The 20102-nt window shown below is 39.3% G+C and overlaps 1 protein-coding gene across 40 annotated transcripts in view; it reads left to right on the forward strand.

The window, feature by feature from the left end:
- MPDZ (multiple PDZ domain crumbs cell polarity complex component) overlaps nt 1–20102 on the forward strand; it is a 131938-nt gene that overhangs the window by 40534 nt on the left and 71302 nt on the right. For 38 of the 40 annotated variants that reach the window (XM_065549549.1, XM_042850478.2, XM_042850487.2 and 35 more), the window contains 7 exons: nt 1356–1445; nt 4202–4281; nt 6071–6217; nt 7761–7925; nt 12290–12475; nt 17370–17579; nt 19480–19596. In XM_065549549.1, the coding sequence (XP_065405621.1) occupies nt 1356–1445; nt 4202–4281; nt 6071–6217; nt 7761–7925; nt 12290–12475; nt 17370–17579; nt 19480–19596 (995 nt within the window). The remainder of the gene's footprint in view (nt 1–1355; nt 1446–4201; nt 4282–6070; nt 6218–7760; nt 7926–12289; nt 12476–17369; nt 17580–19479; nt 19597–20102) is intronic. The other 2 variants (XM_024106168.3, XM_042850488.2) reach the window with 2 other exon arrangements.

Consider the following 20102-nt stretch of genomic DNA (forward strand, 5'->3'; position numbering starts at 1 on the left):
AGGGTAGCTGGAAATATTTTTCTTCACAGGATATGAACTGGACGTGTTGAGCCTAGTTAATTCCTAGTATAACTCAACTGAGTTCAGTGCTGCTTCACGAGGGATGAATTCAGCCTGGTACATTTTAATCAGTGAATCAGTGGCATTATTCATGACATTTCTAAAGCAGATTTTGAAATCTGTGCACTAGTCTCTGCTAATTTACCCTAAGGCTTTGGTCTTTGAAGTCCTTGCTTCATGTGAGCAATGAGTGCAAAGTTGTGTCATGGCTCAAGTGTGAGTGAAGCTACATACAAGGACAAGTAGGGTTAGCAAAGACATACTTTCTGCAGTGAGCAGAGGTAAATCTCAGGGGTATAAGGGCAGAGAGTATAAAAGGGGAGTGGTGTGTGGGGAGAGAATGGGCACATCCTGGACAATTGGTGTCTGTCTTGGACAGTGCTTCAGGTGTATTAGGTGTACCCAGGTCAGAAGTCCCTGTGAAACGTAAGGCTTGCCAGTGACTGAAATGCAGATTAGCAAGGTTTTAATGGAAGCACCTAACATTATATCATGTATTCACTTCTTGAGATGCATGTGTACTACCAGTAATTTGTTAATATTTTAGATGATACAATGCCCCCATCACATCGGCTCTGTATGCATGTAAAGAATTCTTAAAACAACTCATTTAATTCATTGATTATTGTCAACAGAAATAGATCCCAACTCACAAGTTAAACCATAATCATCCCCTTCATGCAAAATCTTGAGAGGATAGAAGCCCTTTACGCTGTGTCTTGTAGGTTAGCACTCCTCAGGCTCAGCTGAAGCCATAAAGAAAATAAATTGCATGGCCAAGGGCCTTCCTTTTTACTGCCCAGAGATTTCCAAACCTGGTGACTGCAGTTTAGCTAATCTCAATTTGCCATAGTGGCACATAAAGGGAGAAGCAGTCTATGAATTAGACTTTATAGATCAATGTCAGCTCCTTGACAAAAAAAAAAAAAAAAGAGTTGGTAGATGAATGTTAATGAGAGTTGCATGTCCTCAGTATCCAGCAATCATGTCCTTATATCTCCAAATAACAATAATGGATCTAGCAACTTACGGACATTCTTTCTTCTTTTATTGAAAACTTTGCATAAAAAACATTTAAAAGAAAACAAAACTTCTTTTTAAATGCACCACATCCTGCAACCAGTTCCTCAACACTGTAGTAAAGAGCCAGATCCTACAAGGCATTGAGACCCTCTTTCTCCCCCTCACCCCCCGCGGTAGCTTGGTCACTTAGCACCTTACAGGATGGCATGGGAGAGATCTTGATGAGCATTAAAATGCATAGAATGACTGAGGATCTTCTTCTTCTTTTCCAGAACAGTGTGAAAGAGAGCAGGGATCTCCACCACTGCCGTGCAGTGCTGGTGTGGTACACATTGGAGAGGACAGTAAACAACAAGAATCAGGTTCTTAATATTCAATAGCATTTTTCCTGTGAAAATGCACTGGTATGTGCTTACATAAAAAGCAATCATTTTGTACAGGTTCCCCAGTGTTAACTGCAGTACGTGTCTCAGATTATACAGGTGGACAATGGAAGTAACCAAACCCAGAAGAGAGTTTCCAAAATCTGGTTGTATGAAAGCAAGTATTGTCACTGAGTGTAATCGTATATACTTAAGACTAAGATGTACGTCTCAGCGTTTAAGGCAAAACGTGAGGCAGTTTTGCTTTGGCAAATATCCTTTTAGTTTAGTAAACTGATTCCAGTTAGTGTTACTCATTAAATTCTTTATTTTTCATGTTAGGCATTTTCATTCCAATCTTCTGTGACCATCCAACACTTGTAATTCTTGTGATAGACTTCCCTGTGATATATCTCCTAAACTGCCGTTATTGTGGAGGTCTCTATTCTCTGATAGTGTTTGAAACTGAGACACGTATTGCTCATTGGAACACTGTGACTTTCCTGTTCTCTTTCCTGAAATTCTTATTTTCTATCTTCCATTCCTCCTATCTCTTGAGCTGCTATGTCTCACTGATGTGCTATGGAAGGATATATTATCTAATACCATGCTCTTACAGTTTCTTGATTGGCATGTAACCGTTCTGTACATTCCATATCTAGGAAGCAGCTGAAAAATGCCATCACAACTAGTTCTCTAATTTAATTTACTACTTTTCTGAGTTCTTTGTAGGCTGCTTTCTGTCATTCTAGATAGATGATCAAATTTATTCATTTATTTATTTTTAAGAGGTTCCACTCAGATGCTTCATTCCCAACTGAGTCTTCTGATCTTGGGAAAATATTTTCAAACATGAGTACCAGTGGACATCTAAAGAAATGGTCTTATTTTTATTTAAGTGCCTAAATATAGACTAGAGCTGGGATTTTTAAAGTAGCCTGAGGGAATTAGAGAACCATTTTCCATTGAAAGTTGATGAGAGTGAGAACCTAGCTCCGTTAGGCAACTAAAGCTGGGATTTTGACATGAGCCTGTCATTAGCGCCCATGTTTGGAGAGTGTGTTCTTAGTATTCTACTAACAATTCAATCTTTGTAGCTTTGATATCGTAGCTTTTGCTTGGTCACTCTAGGTTCTCATTGGTTTGTGTCAGTATCATCATGAGAATCCAACTCTCTATGTCTGTGTCTGTTAGCTCTTTTATCTAAACACTGTTGTTTCCCTTCCTAGAATTGAATCAATTTAAATGAGAAAAAATGAACAATAGAAAGCTGCTATTTCTTTGTAGTTTTCAGTTGCATATAAACTTTAGATCATGTTAGAGTGACTGGAGTTTACTGCCTTGTCTCTAGCACATGATTGGTTCTCACAGCATTCTCCTCTTTTGCCCCCTTCTTCTTTTCTAATAAAGCCTTTGTTGTTCCCATAACCTCTGATGTATGTGTTTTCTCTTTTTATGAAGAAAATTTGACTTAGGAATTTCATTCTTCCACTGCCCTCTAGGGACCACAGTTTCAAAAGCAGCCTCTAAATTTGTGCTTCCAATTCTGAGGGCTTGAAAACTCAAATTCATGTGTGCGAATTGGGTACTTAGACTCTTGTCATGTAAGCTGCTCTACATGCGCACAGGTGCCCGCTCATAAGGAGCAGTTTGCAGGTATGTAAACATCGAACTGGCTCTCACACACTGTGTGTGTGTTTGTGAGAGACTCAGACATTTGGCGCATGCTTATAACTTGTCCCTCCACATTTTGAGGTTGGATTGAGGCTACTTTTGAATATTTGGCCCCAGGAGTCATCCGTATGTCTTTTTCTGACCTATACTTCCAGCTTTTTGTTTGGACTTCATGTGTTTGAGAAAAACATATATTTAAAGCTTTATACTGTATCTTACTGGTACCAGTTTTCATTTTACTTCAGCATGCAATAGTATAATTTAGATATACCTATGATATAATATGATTTTTATTAAACTGAAAGTGTAAGTCAGTGTAATGGGTAAAAACAGTATTTAGAGCTACCACTGTTAATCTTTTCCTCACAGTTCATAAAAGTGGGCTATGTTATAAAAAGGTAGACGGTACTTGCAGTTTCTCCATTAATAGAAATGAGGATGGCACAGTAGAAAGTAACCAGAGAAACCCCCAGGTTAGTTATTCAGGAAAGTCAAATAAGTGAGGACTGCATTCTTTGGAAGAGAGGAGTTGAAAGAAGCTTCTTGAAGCATACACAGCACTGAATGGAATAAGGCTTAGTAGGTGTTGAAGGCTATTTGGGCTAGTGTTAAATATAAAAAAACAAAGAGACACAAAAGTAAGCTAAAAAGATGTTTTTCTGAAGGAATTTTAGTAATGTTTGAAATATACTACTAAGGGCAGCGATAGAAAATGTGTAATGTTTGAAATATACTACTAAGGGCAGCGATAGAAACAAATATTATAAGTACTGTAGTATTAAAAATAATTTCACAAGTATGTTATATAGACAAAATGTTTGTGTGCTGCAGGTGCAACTCTAAAGCTGTAATGGAGCAAACCGTCTTTCCAACTCTTTTTTCCATGTTAAAATTGCTAATGTTCCTGAATGCTAAATCTAAAACTGGGGAGGAAACGCATGTTGCACTTTTTAAAATAATGTATGGTAATATTTTCAATATTATGGAATACTGTACCAGTGTTGCCGCAGTCCAGGTACTTTACTCACTATAGAAATAAGATTGTCAGGTTTTCATTGTAGTAATCTCAATACAATTTCTAGGTTTCCAGCTAACTTCCACAGGAGAAGCAGTATTGCAGAATAAATGGCAGAGGATTATGGGTACAAATTATGAGATAGTGGTATGTAAACCCTAATTATTACTATTAAATGTTCTTTCTAGTGCTTACCTATAATGTTTACTGCATTCAATTTTGCATTTTAAACTACCGATTCACAAAATGTGTTGGTTTTTTTCATTTTAAATGCTAACTGTAAAGATTTAATTTCTCCTAAATACATTTTTATGCAGTAAGCCAGACAAGCAAAAAATAAGCGCAGGCTTCTGAGCAAATTTATTATTTGCCGGAAAATGGATTTTTTGGGTGCTGAAACAATTCACAAATTTAGTGAATAATTTTGGCCAAATGCAAAAGAAAAATTCAGAAGTGTCAAAATGCATTGCTATTTTACAGTTCATTTCAAAACTGCATTTTGGAAATGAAACATCATTTCATTTTGAAAATATCGATTCAAATCAACATTCCAGATGTTTTGTTCAACCCGAATAAAAGGTTTTCATGTTGGTAAGAAAAAATGAAAATATGCAGTTTTGAACCATATTTGTTTCAGATTTTTGATCAGCCACTGAACTGAACAATCAGTTATTCACTCAACTCTACTTAGGACCCTCCATCCACTCTGTGTAACGAGTGAATTGTTTTGATTGGTATAATGATCAAACTGCTGTATGAGGCATTTATAATAAACAATGAAAACACTCAATGAAGGGATTGATTTTTCAAAATTGCATGCCCACAAGTATACACTCTAAAATGTGTGCGCTATTGCAATGTAACTTTTTATGTACAGTAACTGCATTTGTACAGGCTAAAGGGGTAATTTTGTGTGATAATGACCAGGTATTTATGTAACTGTCCATTAGTACAAGCAGTTACACTATTTGTATATGCAATTGTGAAAATAGTATGTACTGAATTTAGGTGGAAAGAGCCTCCCCTCTTGTGCACCCAATGTAGGGGTAGCCAGAATTTCAGTTTCTGTGCTCAGGAAATTACGAAGACTTTTCTCCTCTGTACTCCCTGGAAATATGTAGCACCTCAAAGGAGCATGCAGGGCAGTGGGAGGTGGGGCCATGGCTCCAATCTCGCCACCCCCATTTGCTGACTAGTACAGCTGGCAATCTACAAATGTAGTAAATTTCATTTTACAGACATATATGGCATCACACGTGTAGCCACTCTCTGTTTGAGAGCTCCAGTAGGGAAGTGTCTGTGTGGAACACCTAATTGTGAATCCATGTCTGTTGTGTAGAAGACCCGAGAGAGACAAGGTGGGTGAGGAAATCTATTTTATTGGACCAGCTTTCAAGCTCCAAAGAGTTGTCCTTTGAGTCTGGGGAGAGCTCTGTGGAGCTCGAAAGCTTGTTTCTTCATCAGCATAAGTTGGTTCAATAAAAGATATTACCTCACCGTCTTCTCTCTCTCTCATATCCTGGGACCAACACAGCTACAACAACACTGCAAGCATAGAAGACATTCCTTTTAAAAAAACTGTATTAGCCTTTGCAGCTGCATAATTTCTGCTGGATTGAGCCCTTTGATTTTAGCCTTCATTCCATTTGTTTGGAGTTCCACCTGGACACCTTTCATCTATAGGGTAGTCTTTGCTACCAGCAGTTGTAGTCCTCTAAGTAGAATGGGAAGTTACAGCTGGCTGCTTCCTTTCAACTTCTGTGGTGATTCCATCTTGTGTTTGATGTAAAACTAATGAGCAAAGATGCTCTTCAAATGAGTGAACTTGTAGTTTAAAAGCAGAATATATCTGACAAGTCTAATATTTCCCTTCTAAAACTCCTGTTTCTTTGTATGTGAATTTGACTGAAAAATAACTCTTTCTCAATCTTTTTAGGTGGCTGAAGTTAACAAATTTAGTGAAAGCAGCGGGTTAGGGATAAGCTTGGAAGCTGCAGTGGGACATCATTTCATCCGATCTGTTTTACCAGAAGGGCCAGTTGGACGATGTGGGAAGCTGTTCAGTGGAGATGAACTGCTGGAAGTAAGGGAGAATTACCACTTTAATTTGCTCCTTTATATAGCAAGGTTCTGAAAAGGTGGCCTAATTTCTCATGTAGCATCTCTTGTAACACACAATTCTTTAAATAAAATAAAATAATAAAAAAATGAGCAGCTGCTTTGTTGAATTTTCAAAGGTACATTATGTAATGGCCCAGAAGCGTACAAAAATTCTGGATTTAGTCAAAACATAATTTTAAAAAATTGATGTCAGTTTGGTTTTTACGAAGGCAAGAGAACAATAAGATTCGTCTTAGTCTATACATAGTGCTACTGTTCCTACCTAGCTCTGCTAATATTGTTCAATCTTTACCTGCCGTATCTTTGCTTTTCCTTTCCTGGGGGGGCTCTCTCTCCAGAGAAGAGTCCCATTCCAAGCTAAAACTTACGGTGGTTTATGATGTGAATACATGGTTTTTATGGAATGACCAAACTCATTACCCACTTTTGACTATTCAGTTTAAAGCTTATTTTGGATCTGAGCCTGCTCGATGAACTTTGTAGAAGCAGGATTGGGTCCTATATTGATATATTTGTGCACAAATCAGAAAACCAAAAGAAGTGAAGAGAAGAAATTCTTTAATTGGCTGTACACTGATGCCGGGAGCTTGGGTAACAAACAAGAGGAATCAGAATTGCTCGTCTATGAGTATCAGTTCAATCTAGCTGGTATTACTGAAACCTGGTGGGATGATGTGCTAGACTAGAATATTAAAATCAATGGTTATAACCTATTTAGGAGGGACTGAGTAAACAAAAGGGGTTGGGGAGTGGCAATCTATGTCAAAAATGGCATTACCTGTTTCTGAGTCACTGACAACTCAGAAGAAAATGATTTTGAATGCTTATGGATCAGTGTTCTAAGAGATAAAACACAAGATGGGGTACTAATTGAGTCTTGCGACAGACCACAAAATCACCCTAGGGAATAGGATGACTGGCTCCTTAGGGCCTGTCTGTATAGGAAGAAAAGCTGTGTGATCAGGGAGAACTTCAGTCTGAATGATGTATTAAAATATCCTTGCTATTTCTAAATATTATAGGTGAGTTTCCTAACTCAAGAAGTGTTGTGTCCAACGTTGGGGGAAGGGAGAGAATTCCATATTAGACTTCATCCTGATAATAAAGAATTATTGATTACGTAACTATAAATTAGTAGTAGCTTAGGTACAAGTGGTCGCGCACGTCTGTCTCTCTCTGCGCCTCCCTCACCCACTTCCCCCTGCTTGTTTGCTTTAAAAAGGGCCAGATTCACAACCCATTGGAACAATCTACCAAGGATTGTGGTGAGTTCTCCATCACTGGCAATTTTAAAATCACGATTGTATGCTTTTCTAAAAGAGGATCTCTAGTTCAACTGGAATTATTTCAGGAAAGTTTTGTGCCCTCTGTTATGTAGGAGGTCAGGCTAGATGATCAGAGCGGTCCTTTCTGGCCTTACAATCTGTAAATCCATGCTAACAAGTTTATTCTCATTTTTATTCTTTGTCATTCTACTGAATGTGCTTTGTTCTATTTTTCCTCAGGTGAATGAAATATCTTTGCTTGGGGAAAATCACAAGGATGTGGTAAATATTTTAAAAGAGCTGCCTATCAAGGTTACAATGGTCTGCTGCCGTCCCATTGCTCCACCCGTCAGTCAGTCAGAGTTGGACAATCTGACCCTCTCCGAGATTCAGCTCACAGAAAAGGTACTACTGTTAATTTAAAAACAACACCTCATTTATTTATTGTTGTTATAAAATATACTTTATTATAAACCATCAAGATTTCATGTAGAAAGATTTGAAAGACCATTATAATTTTAAATTAGCGATGGAAAAGGACAAACTTTCCCTCAAACCATACACTAACTCACCAGCTTCGATTAACACAAAAGAAGTGATTGCCTTGCATCATGCCTAAGGTTAAGATTTTGTTATGGGTGTTTTCAATAAAAGTCAGGGACAGGTCATGGGCAATAAACAAAAATTCACAGAAGCCCACGACCTGTCTGACTTTTACTAAAAAAATAGCCTGGGGGAAGCTAACAGTCAGAGCGCTGCCAGGAGTTGACCTCCAGCGGCTGTTCCAATCCTGCTGCTGCTCCTGCCCCTGGTGGGGGTGTGTGGGGGTGTTGACCCAACCATGACTGTTGCGTCAGTCCTGGAGCTGCTGCTCTGGCGGCCCTGGGCCAATTGCTGGCTAGCTGCTCTGGCGGCCCTGAGACCGGCCACCACAGAAGAAGTCATGGGAGGTCCCAGAAAGTCATGGAATCTGTAACCTCCATGACAGAATCGTACCCTTAATTGTGCCCTAAGAGAAACGGACATAATCTCCATTTGATCCCTGGTGAAGGAAAATTCCAGAGTCAAGGTCTGAGAAACTCCATAGCAAGGATTTCTTAGTGACTTTGTAAATTCGGGGGTTGTACCCCATGACTGGAGAATTGCTAGTATAGAACCTATTTTTAAGAAAGTGGGGAAAGATCCATCGAACTACAGGCCTTTTAGTTTGATCTCAGTTATATGCAAGGTCTTGGAACAAAAGAAAGTAGTTAAGGCCATAGATGTAAGTAGTAATTATGGCGTGGTTTTAGAAAAGGTAGTTCTCCTTCTTTGAGAAGATAACCTATTTTTAGACAAAGGAAATGCAGTAGATCTAATCTGCCTGACTTTCAGTAAGGTATTTGATTTGGTTCCACATGTGAAATTATTAGTTAAATTGGAGAAGATGGGGATTAATATGAGAATAAAAAGGTAGATAAGGAACTGGTTAAAGGAGAGACTACAATGGGTCATATTGAAAGGTGAACTGTCAGGCTGAAGGGAGTTAACTAGTGGAGTTCCTCTGGGATTGGTCTTGGGGCCAATCTTATTTAACATTCTCATTCATGACCTTGGCACAAAAGGTGGGAGTGTGGTAATAAAATTGATGGATGATCCAAAGTTGGAGGTATTGCCAATTTGGAGGAGGACCGAAATATCATACAAGATCTGGAGGACTTTAAAAACTGGAGTAATAGAACTGGGATAAAATTTAATAGTGCTAAGTGCAAGGTCATGCACTTAGGGACTAACAACAAGAATTTTTGCTATAAGCTGGGGATGTATCAGTTGAAAGTGATTGAAGAGGAGGAAGACCTGGATGTATTGGTCAATCACAGGATGACTATAAGTCAGCAGTGTAATGTGGCCATGAAATAGGCTAATGCCATTTTAGGATGAATCAGGCAAGATATTTCCAATAGAGACAGGGAGGTGGTAGTACCATTATACAAGGCACTGATGAGACCTCATCTGGAAAACTGTGTGCAATTCTGGCCTCCCATGTTTAAGAAAGTTGAATTCAGACTGGAATAGGTGAAGAGAAGGGCCACTAGGATGATCAGAGTAATGGAGAACTTCGCTTATGAGAGGAACTTGGCTTGTTTAACCTAATCAATTGAAGGCTGAGGGGAGATGTGATTGCTCTCTTTAAATATATCAGAGAGATAAATACCAACGAGGGAGAGGAGTTATTTTAGTTAAGCACCAGGGTTGACACAAAAACAAATGAATATAAACTGTATGTCAACAAGTTTAGGCTTGAAATTAAAGGTTTCTAGCCATCACAGGAGTGAAGTTTTGGAACAGTTATCCCGGGAAGTAGTGGGAGCAAAAAACCGAACTGACTTTAAGACTGAGCTTAATACACTTCTGGAAGGGATGTTATGATGAGATTGCCTACATTGGCATGTGGCCCCTCTGCGACTGCTAGTACCAAATATTTCCAATGTCCAGAGATGGGGCACTAGATGAGGAGGGCTCTGAGTTACTACAGAGAAATCTTTCCCAGATGTCTGGCTGGTGTGTCTTGCCCACATGCTCAGTGTCTAACTGATTGTCATAGTTGGGGTTGGGAAGAAATTTTTCCCCAAGTCAGAATGGCAGAGACCTTGGGGGCTTTTCACTTTCCTCTGGAGCATGGGTATGGGTCACTTGATGGTTTAAACAAGAGTAAATGGTGGATTCTCTGTAATTTGAAGTCTTTAAATCAAGATTTGAGGACTTCAGTAACTCAGCCAGCGGTTAGGGATCTATTACAGAAGGGAATGAGTGAGGTTCGGTCCTCTGCAATGTGCTGGAGGTCAGACTAGATGATCATGATGTCCCTTCTGACCTTAAAGTCTATGAGAATACATGCCATGCAAATGGGCATACATAATACGGTAAATGAGCATAGCTATGTTAAAATGTGAATGTGGTGTTCATAAACTCAAAGCTGTGTGCAGACAGGCCTTCTAAACATGGAGAAATATTATTACTATTAATAATAACTAGCAGCAGGACTTTTTATCAGGAGATCTCCAAGCACTTTATGAAAGTGGTCAGTATCCCCATTTTACAGATGGAGAAATTGAGGCACAGGGAGGTCAAGTGACTGATTTGCCCACGGTCACTCAGAAGGCCAGTGGTAGACCCATAAATAGAACCTCGGTCTCCCAAGTCCTAGTCCAGTGCTCTGTCTGCTTGGTTACACTAAAAATTAATCCAGGCAATATCTGGAATAACTATACTCATGGTCCTGTATAGCTCATGTTTTGACACTGTAAGGAGCTCAGTTATTGCACATTTCTGAGTAATAGCGGAAAGTGGATCCTGGGCTGCATTAGACAATGTTATCAGATTTGTAATATGACATCTCCAGATTTGCACACACTCCATGAGGTCGATCTCTTTATCCGTTGGCTTCTTCAAGAATGTTCCTATCTCATAAATCTGTAGAGTAGCGACGTGGGCATCACTCCATATCTTCGCAGAACACTATGCGATTACTGGGGGACTCTGCCTCCGATGCCATCTTCAGCTCCATAATACTGTCATCTATAACTGACCCGACTCCAAAGCCCCAGCCCTCCAGGAGGGATCCTGCTTGGGAGTCTCCTACAGTGGAGCTCCCATAGGGACACTACTTGAAGAAGTTACTCATCTGGTGCAGTAACGATGGTTCTTCACGATGTGTGTCCCTATGGATGCTCCACAACCCACCCTCCTCCTCTCTACTACGGAGCTCTTGTCAATGACTCTCGGGTGGAGAAGGAACTGAGGGGAATTAGCTCCTGCATTGTCTAGCCTTGTGGCGCAGCACGAGGAGGGACAGTGCATGTGTGGGTCTAACAGACACTGATCCCAAAGTTCTCCGATCAGCAGTGCAGGGCTGCAGGCACACCTACAGTGGAGCACCCATAGGGGGACACCTCTCAAAGAACCCTTGTTACTGCACAATGTAAGTAACTTCTTGTCAGTGCTCTCAATACTGCATCCGAATGCCTTGCTGCTGCTAAGATGCCATTGCATTTGGTATCATTCTTAGTCATACAACTGGTATTGCACATTATCACCACATAAATGTGGCATCTCCTTTTGATTGTGTACATCACAGAGGTAGAATGTGGGTTAAGGCATAATTAATTACCTTAGAAACCATGTTTGTAAACTTTACCCACTTAGTATATCTGTATGTTGGAGTAGTGTATGGCGGTTTCTGTAGAGGGAGATTCACCATGAATTTTGAATTCTGTGCTTATATGGCATATGGAGCAAAATTTGTCTCCTCACTGCTAAACATCTGTATTCCACTAAAGGAATGAATACTGTCAATACTATTAAATCTATTAGGGTGCAGGTTGCAGATGTGAACTGTACATTTGTCGAAGAGTCTGAGATGATAGATAGCTAGAGAGAATTATTAATTCTGCATGCAAGAATCCATTTGAATGCACAATACCCCATGTTGGAAGTGCAATTTCCTGTGGGATTGCATGTTTTATGACAGGCATAGACCCTGTTCTTTAAAAGTATAACTTTGATATTAAAACACTTGAGCAATGATGTTTAATCCTTCTGTATTAGATTTATTATATACTTTTGTTTGTTACACTCCCTAGATACTCTGCACCATCAGATAAAATGAAATATAACCTTTGAGCTTTTATCTCCATTTTGGGGTGCATCACTTGGTACTGGTAATTCATTAAATTTTACATGTGCCACATTAATATTATGGGGTTGGTGGGTTTTCTTTGTCTTTCTAGTCTCATGTAGACCTTGAAGTCATTGGCTCCTCAGACACAGAGGGTACTGGCTTGGAAATGGCTGATGTAGGTCAGAATATTGATGAGGTGCAAGGATCTCCTTTGGCAATGTGGGAAACAGAAATACAACACGTTGAGCTGGAGAAAGGGAGCATGGGACTTGGCTTTAGCATATTAGACTACCAGGTAACATCTATATTCCTTATTTTAACAGAAGAAGGTAAAATATTTTGTATTGAATGTAGATCCCATCCATCTTATAAATATATATTTTATATGTGAGGTGAATGAAAACCAGACAATATTCTCAAGTTAGAGTAACCCGGTAATAAAATTTTCATACTCCTCCTGGGTCTTACTCAGACATCTCATTAACTATATTCTTCATTCCTCTTAATATAATAAGAGCACAGACTATCAATCCAGCCCAAATAAATAAATATTCACATAAAGGGCTAGGTTTTTAAAAGGCGCTGCTTCCTATTCTTTGAGTGCAATGAGTTGTGCACACAGTTCAATGTATTCAGGGGTTCTAACCAGATGATTTGCACCTGCAGTTAAGTACTGAGCGACACAAGTGTTCTGGTTTGCGTCCAGAGTTCAATTGCAGTTGAAAATTATGCCCACACTTCATTTCTTATGGATAGGCTAGAGGGTGGTTCTTTTGAAAATATGCCCCCACAGTATTTCTTTACATAGTGAGCAGTTAAGGAATATAATAACATTACATTGTCTAATAATGGTTCCATATTCTGAATTCTGGAGATTATCAGATAAATGTACAGTTCTTGTGAACATTTTGATATTTACTATGAACATATTTCATATTTATTTCTATCAGTTCTTTGAGATTTCATGAAATTGATTTACTGTTCTCATGTATAATATGGAAAAGTCATTCATAATATTTATGCTTCTTTTCTCTCAGGAATATGAAGGATGAGCTACATTTAAAGTATAGTTTATATTTGGAAGAAGTTTTGTCTTTATTTCTAGCAATTTTTCAGTTAATTCTTAATTTTGACTATAGTTACGGTTACATAAGCTTGAGTTGTTCCCCCCCCCCCACGCCCAAAGAAAATGAGCGAGTGAGTGAGGGTGGGGCAGAGTGAGCGATGGAGGGAGGGGGAATGGAGTGAGCCTAGGAGAAGGGGCAGGGCAAGGGTTTTCGGTTTTGTTCGGTCAGAAAGTTAGCAACCCTAATGTTGAATAATGGGATAACTATAAGCAGATTCCTTGAAAGGGGAGAAGATAATCAGTGTGACAGGTAAAATGCAGTCCCATCTCAGATAATGCTCTTGGAGGAAGTTGTGAAGGCTGCTTCCCACTCAAGTAATGTCTCCAGAGAGATTACACTCTGTAAGACATTTATTATGTGGTATTGTTTACCACTCTCGCATGGATCTCTACTTTATGATGTCATACTAATTCCCATGGGTTGTCAGGGATCTTGTCATTTCTTCAGATTAACTCTCAAGAGTCACTTGTTTCCATATTTTCAGTTGTACAATTTGTAGTGCTAAGCTAGTATCTTTTCCAATACTTAATATATTGGCATGGAAAGTTTCTATGGTATCTAAGTTGAAGTTGCTAAATGTGTTGATCTAGGTACCACTATGTAATTTAGGGTTTTAACCACTAAGCTTTTAGAATTAATAAAGCTTATACTGTATTATGTAATATCCTACTGTGCTTGCACAGCGGAATGAAAGTAACATATTGTGGGAAATTAATGTCTGATGTTTTAACTATGGTCCTTGTGAGATTCTGTGCAGTATTATGCAAATGTATATAACTTCAATACTTTAGATTTTGTTATAGAGATTAAGTTCCTGTTCTTGGTCTTTGATTACAGTATGTTTAATTAAAATGTGTGTGTCAGGGAGTGGGGGATTATATTTTTAAGTGTTAAAAGCAAACTTTACTCTTTTTATATTGCATTGTTTATAAAGTGCTTCATAAACTTACTTTACAATGGCATGTGTAAGTCTCTGAAAATGTCTGTCTCATGTATGTATAAGGGCTCCTCTCTTATTACATTGCTCTACAGCCAAAATGCTTCTGAAATAAATGTAGTCAAACTTTACTAATTCTGGATCACTGAGAACGAAAATGATGCTTAAAATTGTTGATTGGCTCTAGTTTTCAAGATATGCTATTGGGTCAGTATATACAACCCTTGACTTGGGAATGGCGGAGGATAAGTGAGTTATAAAGGGAAGGGATCTCAATTTAAACCAGAAATGACTAAAATATATCTTTGACTGGATCTATGAATAAATCTATGACTGGGTTTGGACAGTACTTGCTTTTTAGGCAAAACAATGAATGATGCAATCTGAAGCTGGTATTGCGTCATACATTATATGAATTGCATCATGTTATTCCTAGAAGTCATGTATGATGCAATCATAATGAAGCTTACATCACTCTGCTGAACAAATTGCCCTATATCCGCTCTAGAAATCATACAGTGTCGTGCTCTCTTATTTGTCAGTGTTTGATTTTGCAAAGGGACACATTTCTGTTTAGCCAAAGTGAGCAGAGATGCTTCGTACTTGTGTGAACAGTGCAGATAACTTCTGCTATGTTTGTGGTGAAGTGACTTTTGCACCACAAAATCACAGTACAACCACTATGGTAAGAAAGCCAATCACCTTTATTTTGGCTGCAAAATTGGAGATCAGGACAAGAGGTGGGCCCCACACATATGCTGCAACACTTATGCAAAAATCTTCGCCAGTGGTTGAACAGGAAAAGGAAAGCTGTGCCTTTTGCAGTGCCAATGATTTGGAGAGAGCCAACAGATCATAGCAGCAATTGTTACTTCTGTATGGTGCCTCCAGTTGGGAAAGGTGTGTCAAAGAAGAAAAAGTGGACTGTGCATTATCCAAACATTCCATCAGCTATATGCCCAGTACCCCACGGAGAAGGACTGCCAGTTCCTGATGCACCAGAATCATTCTCACTTGAGTCAGACGAGGAAGAGGAAGAGGGATGAAACTTCTGTTCCTGAACCATCAATGTCACAGGACCCACATTTTCTCCCATCCTCCTCCTCTGAACCACACCTCATAACACAAGGTGAACTGAATGACCTTGTCAGGGATTTGGAACTACCCAAGAGTAAGGCAGAGCTGTTGGACTCCAGACTACAGCAATGGAATCTCCTGGCAGGTGATGTTAGGGTTTCCATGTTCTGTGACTGTCAAAAGGATCTTGTCCCATTCTTCTTCATGGAAGGTGATCTTGTAGCCTGCAACAACATCGATGGTGTGATGGCAGCCCTCAACATCGTTCACGATCCAGATGAGTGGAGACTGTTCATTGATTCATCGAAGACGAGTCTTAAAGCTGTTTTACTGCATAATGGCAATGTTTTGCCATCAATTCCAGTTGGTCATGCAGTCCATCTGAAGGAAACCTATGACAATATGAAACAACTTTTGAGGTGCATAAACTATGACCAACATCAGTGGCAGCTTTGTGGCGATTTGAAGGTTGTTGCTCTCTTGCTTGGTCTGCAGACTGGATACACAAAGTACTGCTGTTTTCTCTGCGAATGGGATAGTCGTGCAAGAGATTCCCACTACATCAAGAAAGATTGGCCACTCGGACAGTCATTGGAGCCTGGGAGGAAAAGTGTTCAGCATCCACCACTTGTTGAATCAAGGAAGATTTTGTTACTACCCTTACACATCAAGCTGGGTCTGATGAACTTTGTCAAGGCCATTGGCAAAACACAAGCAGCTTTCAAGTACCTCCGTGGAAAATTTCCAAGGTTAAGTGAAACTAAGATAAAGGAAGGTGTCTTTGTTGGTCCTCAGATTCGTGAACTTCTTCGAGATGATGCATTTGACCATGCACTGCATGGCAAGGAAAAAACGGCATGGAAAGCCTTCCAGTTAGCGGCAATAAATTTTCTCGGAAACAACAAGGCAGACAACTACAGGTTGTTGGTGGAAAACCTCCTCAAAGCATACAAAAGCCTTGGTTGCAACATGTCACTAAAGATACATTTTTTGCACTCTCATCTAGATTTTTTTCCACCCAACTGCGGAGCAGTGAGCGACGAGCACGGCGAGCGATTTCACCAGGACGTTGCAACAATGGAGAAATGCTATCAGGGCAAATGGAGCCCATCAATGCTTGCAGACTATTGCTGGACAGTGACAAGAGATGTTCCATTTAATGAATGCAAGAGACAAGCCAAGAAGCGCTGAGTAGACATTGAATAGGACTAAACTATGTACATAATAGTTTTTTGCCTTTTGTTTCATAATACATTTTATTTATATAACCCTTTTGCTGATTTTTAAAGTGTTACATAAACAGGACAGGTGAAATATTATCATGTAAAGCAACCATAAACACATGAAAAGACCTAGGTTTACAATTTATGATTAAAACTCTACTATCTACACAATATACATATATTTAAGTTTTTACAATTTATGTCTCTTAGAAACAGTAGCCAATCAGTTGTTTTAATTGTCATATTTGAATTCAGCACATCAAAATACATAATAAATAGCACATTTTATCTCTGAAGCAGACGACTTCTCAAAAATTGTAGACCAGTGTTATAAAGTCCCTTCATGACTGAGTGAGATCAAGTACTACGAGCTGCAAGGAGACTCTAAATAAACCCTTTGGTCCATCAGTACCCAGATATGTTAACCTTCCAAGCTTTTATCCCCAGACATTTGAACATGTGGAAGGTTGAGGGCTGGAGAGATGTTGTTACAGTGGAAGGTGTTTGTTTTAATTGCTGGCATGTAATTCTTTGTTACACTGGGAAGCTTTACTGTGAAACTCGATGATGTAAAAGCACTAAGCGCGTGTGAGGACTAATTATTCGTGCTTTTATGTATCAAAATAAATGACTAAATAATAATAGGGCCAAATCCAGAGGTCTTTTCTAAGTGTCCTGAGTCGTTACTGAAGTAAGCTCACTTTGAAGAGTCATTTGGAGTTTTCCTGAGTCAGGACCTCAGGAGCTGGCCCATACAGGGTAGATAACGTTTTATTAATTAAAAATAAGCATGTGAACTGGTTTCCTCACTTTGTTTTCAATTAGGACCCAGTGGACCCGGCAAACACAGTAATTGTAATCCGCTCATTGGTTCCTGGTGGTGTTGCTGAACAAGATGGCAGACTTCTTCCTGGAGATCGGCTGATGTTTGTCAATGATATAAACTTGGAAAATGGCAGCCTGGAGGAAGCTGTACAAGCACTGAAAGGAGCACCAGTAGGAGCAGTTAGAATAGGAGTTGCCAAACCACTGCCTGTAAGGATTGGGCTCTAGATGATTGATTTTCATATGTTGCTGGCCAATATCTTTGCTTAGTCCATGACTGCTTTGTGCCACTCAGATGGCATAAAGCTGCCAAAAGGCATTTTAGCTGACTCACTGAATCTTCTCCTTGCCTGTGGGAAATCCCTGGGTGGTACAGAGCTGGTGTAGTACTTCTACAGCCCCTCACTCCTGCCCCCTATCTATGGGGCGTGGCTGGGGAAAGGGGAATGATTGGAGCATCCCAGCTACCAATGCAGACACCTAGGGCTGTGGGTAGCGAGGCATAACTTAGCATTGTCCTGAGGATGGTCTCAGATAGGAGGTTATGTGAAGGTGGTTTAAAGCCAACCTTATGTCACCTTTCCAGAGCAGTGCTAACTCTGGTGTTAGTCAGGACTTACTGAAACATATAGCTATTTAATATCAAACATATTTAGATTATGCTCTTTATGTTAAAAAATGTGTACACTTGAGTTCATCCAGTGTAAACCTAATAGTTATACTGAAATGGTATAGTGTTTCAGCTAATTGGAGTGTGAGGATGTTGTGCAGTTACTGACCTATAACTGTAATGTTATCTGTTATTAATTCACTTCTGTGCACTCTGGCTGGGAGGTCCTAATTTGAACGATGAATTCAAAACACTTTGCAAACATTAATTAAACCTCAAATGATCCTTCTTCGTTAAGCAAGATTACCCACTTTTTAGAGAGAGAGAAATTAAAGCACTACTAAGAGAGTAAATAGCTTGCTCAAGACCACATAGAGAGACATGAATAGAAGCCAGAGCTCATAGAACCATGTGCCCTTCCTCACTAACCAGGGAAACCTTCGGGATAATGCTTCTTTGAATAATTACAGAGTAAAAGCAAAATATTGGGCCGGATCATCCTCTGGTTTAAGTTGGAATCAGTGGCGCTGCACCAATTTCCACCATCTGAGGATCTGGCCCATTTTATTTTTAAGACTGAGTAATTTTTTTCTCTCTCTGGAATGTTACATTCCCACAGTCCTTTCCTGCACAGAATTCTCCTTGATTTCAGATTCTGGCTCTTAGGAGGTAACCCTTTAATAATACAAAATCTGCTAGGAATTTTGTTTTGTTTTTTTTCATTGAAAGAGATATTTTTAACTTGTTTCCTGTAAGAAACTTTTGCAGATTAGAAAGAATGCTGCATGTTGCACAGTAATGTTTCTTGCAAAACACATTTTTTCAGAATTAATATCTTGTTTAAAGCATGAAAGAGGATGAGGCATGATTAAATGTTACTTTTCTCTGGCTTTGTATAAAGCTTCAGCATTAAATATTTAACACGTTACACTGGCTGAGTTCTGCCACACTAGAAATAATATTTTGCTCTATGGGGGTGTTCGACAGATGCACCTAGCAGCAGCAGCAAATTACATGGAAAAAAATTGATGCATCTGTGCCATGCTGACTTTTGTCGTCCTCTAGTGGCTGGCCTACATAGAGGATAAGAGCTCACTACTGCTACCAGCTAACAGTTACTCCTTTAGCTCTAGTAGTAGAGGCCTATTGTTTCAGTGATTAAAATTCTGGGCTCTGTACCCCTGGGTGGACCATATGATGACTGTTTTAGTAAATGTTTAATTATGGGCAAAAAATACAGAAGCATTAGACTTACATGTACATGTATCTTTAGACACTAATGTTGGCTATCCCAATGTTTCATTACTACAGCAGGTAAAACAACATGAGAAGGTTAAAATATATATCATTTTATTTACCTCACACTATAATTTTGATTGAGATAATCTCACTTCTGTACTTGGTATTTATTTGCATTTCTAAAACTCCCTTAACATTACTGACTCTGCATGTCCTGTATACTGGCCACTCATCCAACTCAGAGCTTCATTCTTTCTGCAGCTTTCACCAGAAGAGGGTTATATTTCTGCTAAGGAAGATCCCTTTTTCTACACTGCCCAGTCACTTGAGGAGGAAGGGCCAGTTGATGCAGCCCTCTTCCATGCTGAGCTGGCTCTGGTTAGTGGGCACAACTTACCAAGATTTCTGTTAAAACCTTTTTAACATTGTTTTTTGCCTTGTCCAAATGTAATGAAAAGTCTTTTTCATCACTCTGCTTATGATTTTTTTAAAGCGTTTAGCCTCACTGCACGTGTGACCTATCATGATCTCGCCAGATATCCAGATGCTGTAAACTGGCATAGATCCATTGAAATCAATAGAGCTCCACCAGTTTGCACCAGCTGAGTATCTGGTTGGAATGTTTTAGCTACTGGAAAATAAGAAAATATTTGGCTGAGATTTTTTTCAAAGCCAGCTAAGAGATTTGTATGCCCAGTTCCAATTGTAATGATGGGCACTGGGCATTCAGACTTCATAGGTGGCTTCGAAAAACCTTGCCCTTTGTACATAAGCTTTTATTTAATTACATAGTAGAAACTTCTATTTACCAACATGTGACAATGTTTGAAAAGTCAGTGGAACTCTGTTTTGCCTTTTAATGACATTCTTGCTGTTCAACTTTA

This window comes from Chrysemys picta, chromosome 6, assembly GCF_011386835.1.
Source record: "Chrysemys picta bellii isolate R12L10 chromosome 6, ASM1138683v2, whole genome shotgun sequence".
NCBI classification, from domain to species: Eukaryota; Metazoa; Chordata; order Testudines; family Emydidae; genus Chrysemys; species Chrysemys picta.